Source organism: Salmo salar, chromosome 04 (assembly GCF_965601325.2).
Source record: "Salmo salar chromosome 04, fSalSal1, whole genome shotgun sequence".
Lineage (NCBI taxonomy): Eukaryota > Metazoa > Chordata > Actinopteri > Salmoniformes > Salmonidae > Salmo > Salmo salar.
In genome coordinates, this window is record NC_138294.1 from 1630001 (window position 1) to 1632536 (window position 2536).

General features: G+C 43.6%; 1 protein-coding gene across 1 annotated transcript; it reads left to right on the forward strand.

Moving 5' to 3' along the window:
- Positions 1-877: 877 nt before the first annotated feature.
- On the forward strand, positions 878-2300 carry LOC145878571 (homeobox protein HMX1-like). Its single transcript, XM_082973917.1, has 2 exons — positions 878-902; positions 1293-2300. The coding sequence occupies exons 1-2, from the start codon at positions 878-880 to the stop codon at positions 1919-1921; spliced, it is 654 nt and encodes a 217-aa protein (XP_082830043.1). The 3' UTR covers positions 1922-2300.
- The last annotated feature ends 236 nt before the right edge of the window (positions 2301-2536 follow it).

Here is a 2536-nt window from a genome sequence, read left to right on the forward strand (position 1 = left end):
GGTCACTAGTAGTTCACTATATAGGGAATAGGGCTCTGGTCACTAGTAGTGCACTATATAGGTAATAGGGCTCTGGTCACTAGTAGTGCACTATATAGGTAATAGGGCTCTGGTCACTAGTAGTTCACTATATAGGGAATAGGGCTCTGGTCTAAAGTAGTGCACTATATAGGGAATAGGGCTCTGGTCTAAAGTAGTGCACTATATAGGGAATAGAGCTCTGGTCACTAGTAGTTCACTATATAGGGAATAGGGCTCTGGTCTAAAGTAGTTCACTATATAGGGAATAGGGCCCTGGTCACTAGTAGTTCACTATATAGGGAATAGGGCTCTGGTCACTAGTAGTTCACTATATAGGGAATAGGGCTCTGGTCACTAGTAGTTCACTATATAGGGAATAGGGCTCTGGTCTAAAGTAGTTCACTATATAGGGAATAGGGCTCTGGTCACTAGTAGTTCACTATATAGGGAATAGGGCTCTGGTCTAAAGTAGTTCACTATATAGGGAATAGGGCTCTGGTCACTAGTAGTTCACTATATAGGGAATAGGGCTCTGGTCTAAAGTAGTTCACTATATAGGGAATAGGGCTCTGGTCACTAGTAGTTCACTATATAGGGAATAGGGCTCTGGTCTAAAGTAGTTCACTATATAGGGAATAGGGCTCTGGTCACTAGTAGTTCACTATATAGGGAATAGGGCTCTGGTCTAAAGTACTTCACTATATAGGGAATAGGGCTCTGGTCTAAAGTAGTTCACTATATAGGGAATAGGGCTCTGGTCACTAGTAGTTCACTATATAGGGAATAGGGCTCTGGTTACTAGTAGTTCACTATATAGGGAATAGGGTGGGGTTTGGAGCTCATTCTGCTATTAAGAATGCGTAGGCCTCCTGACCACCTTGGTCAGCTTGGTTATCTCTCCATCAGTTATCTCTCCATCAGATATCTCTCCATCAGTTATCTCTCCATCAGATATCTCTCCATCAGTTATCTCTCCATCAGATATCTCTCCATCAGTTATCTCTCCATCAGTTATCTCTCCATCAGATATCTCTCCATCAGTTATCTCTCCATCAGTTATCTCTCCATCAGTTATCTCTCCATCAGATATCTCTTCATCCTGTTACTCTTTAAGCTCAAAGAATAACTATAGCTATAGGCCTATATTTTAACCCTTTGTTTTTATGGCCAACTTCTGTTCTCAGCAACAGCCTATTGAAATCATTCTGACTTTGATGCCATGTGTCCGTATTCGATTCACATTTTATTCCTGTTGTATTTTTTTCCCACAGATCCCAAAGAGGACAGTAGATGCTCAGATGACCGTTGCTGCTCCCACTCAGCCTGCGACCGAGACTCTGTCTCTCCCGCGGTGTCAGAAGAACCCACTGAAGGCAGCGACAAAACGGGACGGAAAACGGCGGCAACCAGCCTGACCGACGACAACGACGAGACGCAGAATGCCTTTGACGATCAGTCGGACCCGGAAGCCCCTCTGGACCAGAGTTCTGTCCGGAAGAAGAAAACCAGAACCGTTTTTAGTCGGAGTCAGGTGTTTCAGTTGGAGTCGACGTTCGATATGAAACGGTACCTCAGCAGTTCTGAACGGGCAGGTATCGCGGCCTCCCTCCAGTTAACGGAAACGCAGGTGAAAATCTGGTTCCAGAATCGACGGAACAAATGGAAGAGACAGTTGGCCGCGGATCTAGAGGCCGTAAACGTTTCCCACTCGTCCCAACGGATAGTCAGAGTTCCGATTCTATATCACGAAAACTCCACGCCCTCGACGTTTGGTTTCGACATCAACGTGTCCCAGGTCTCCTCACCTTTGATGAGTTTCTCAAACCCTGTGAACTATTCCTTCTCCTCATTCGCTCACTCCATGTGTTTACTACGCTCGCAAATGACCGGGTTGGTGTAAACACCATTATCGAGCTTTCGTTTTGTTTTTCTTCACGTCATGTCATTATTTATTCAATTATTGAAAATAGAGAATCGTGCAATAACAATAACTGCAATGGCCGCAGAAAACTATACAAGGAAAACAGTTAGAAGAAATGACCTTTGGGCTTACAATTGATCGCGGTGTTTTTAAATGTTGTAATTGTATTAAACTTTACACATCTACTTTTATTATATTATCGCCACACTAGATAATGATAGTGTTGTGCCGGCCCACATTGTTATGTTTTTTAATACACACTTATTTGTGCAAAGACTTTTATATTCAAAGCCAGTTTCTAACGTCACTTTTTTTCCCCACAATATAGCTCTCTAAATAAACGAATCACAAGAGATGAGTGACGTGTGTGTGTGTGTGTGTGTGTGTGTGTGTGTGTGTGTGTGTGTGTGTGTGTGTGTGTGTGTGTGTGTGTGTGTGTGTGTGTGTGTGTGTGTGTGTGTGTGTGTATGTATATGTGTGTGTGTGTGTGGTGTGTGTGTGTGTGTGTGTGTGTGTGTGTGTGTGTGTGTGTGTGTGTGTGTGTGTGTGTGTGTGTGTGTGTGTGTGTGTGTGTGTGTATGTATATGTGTGTGT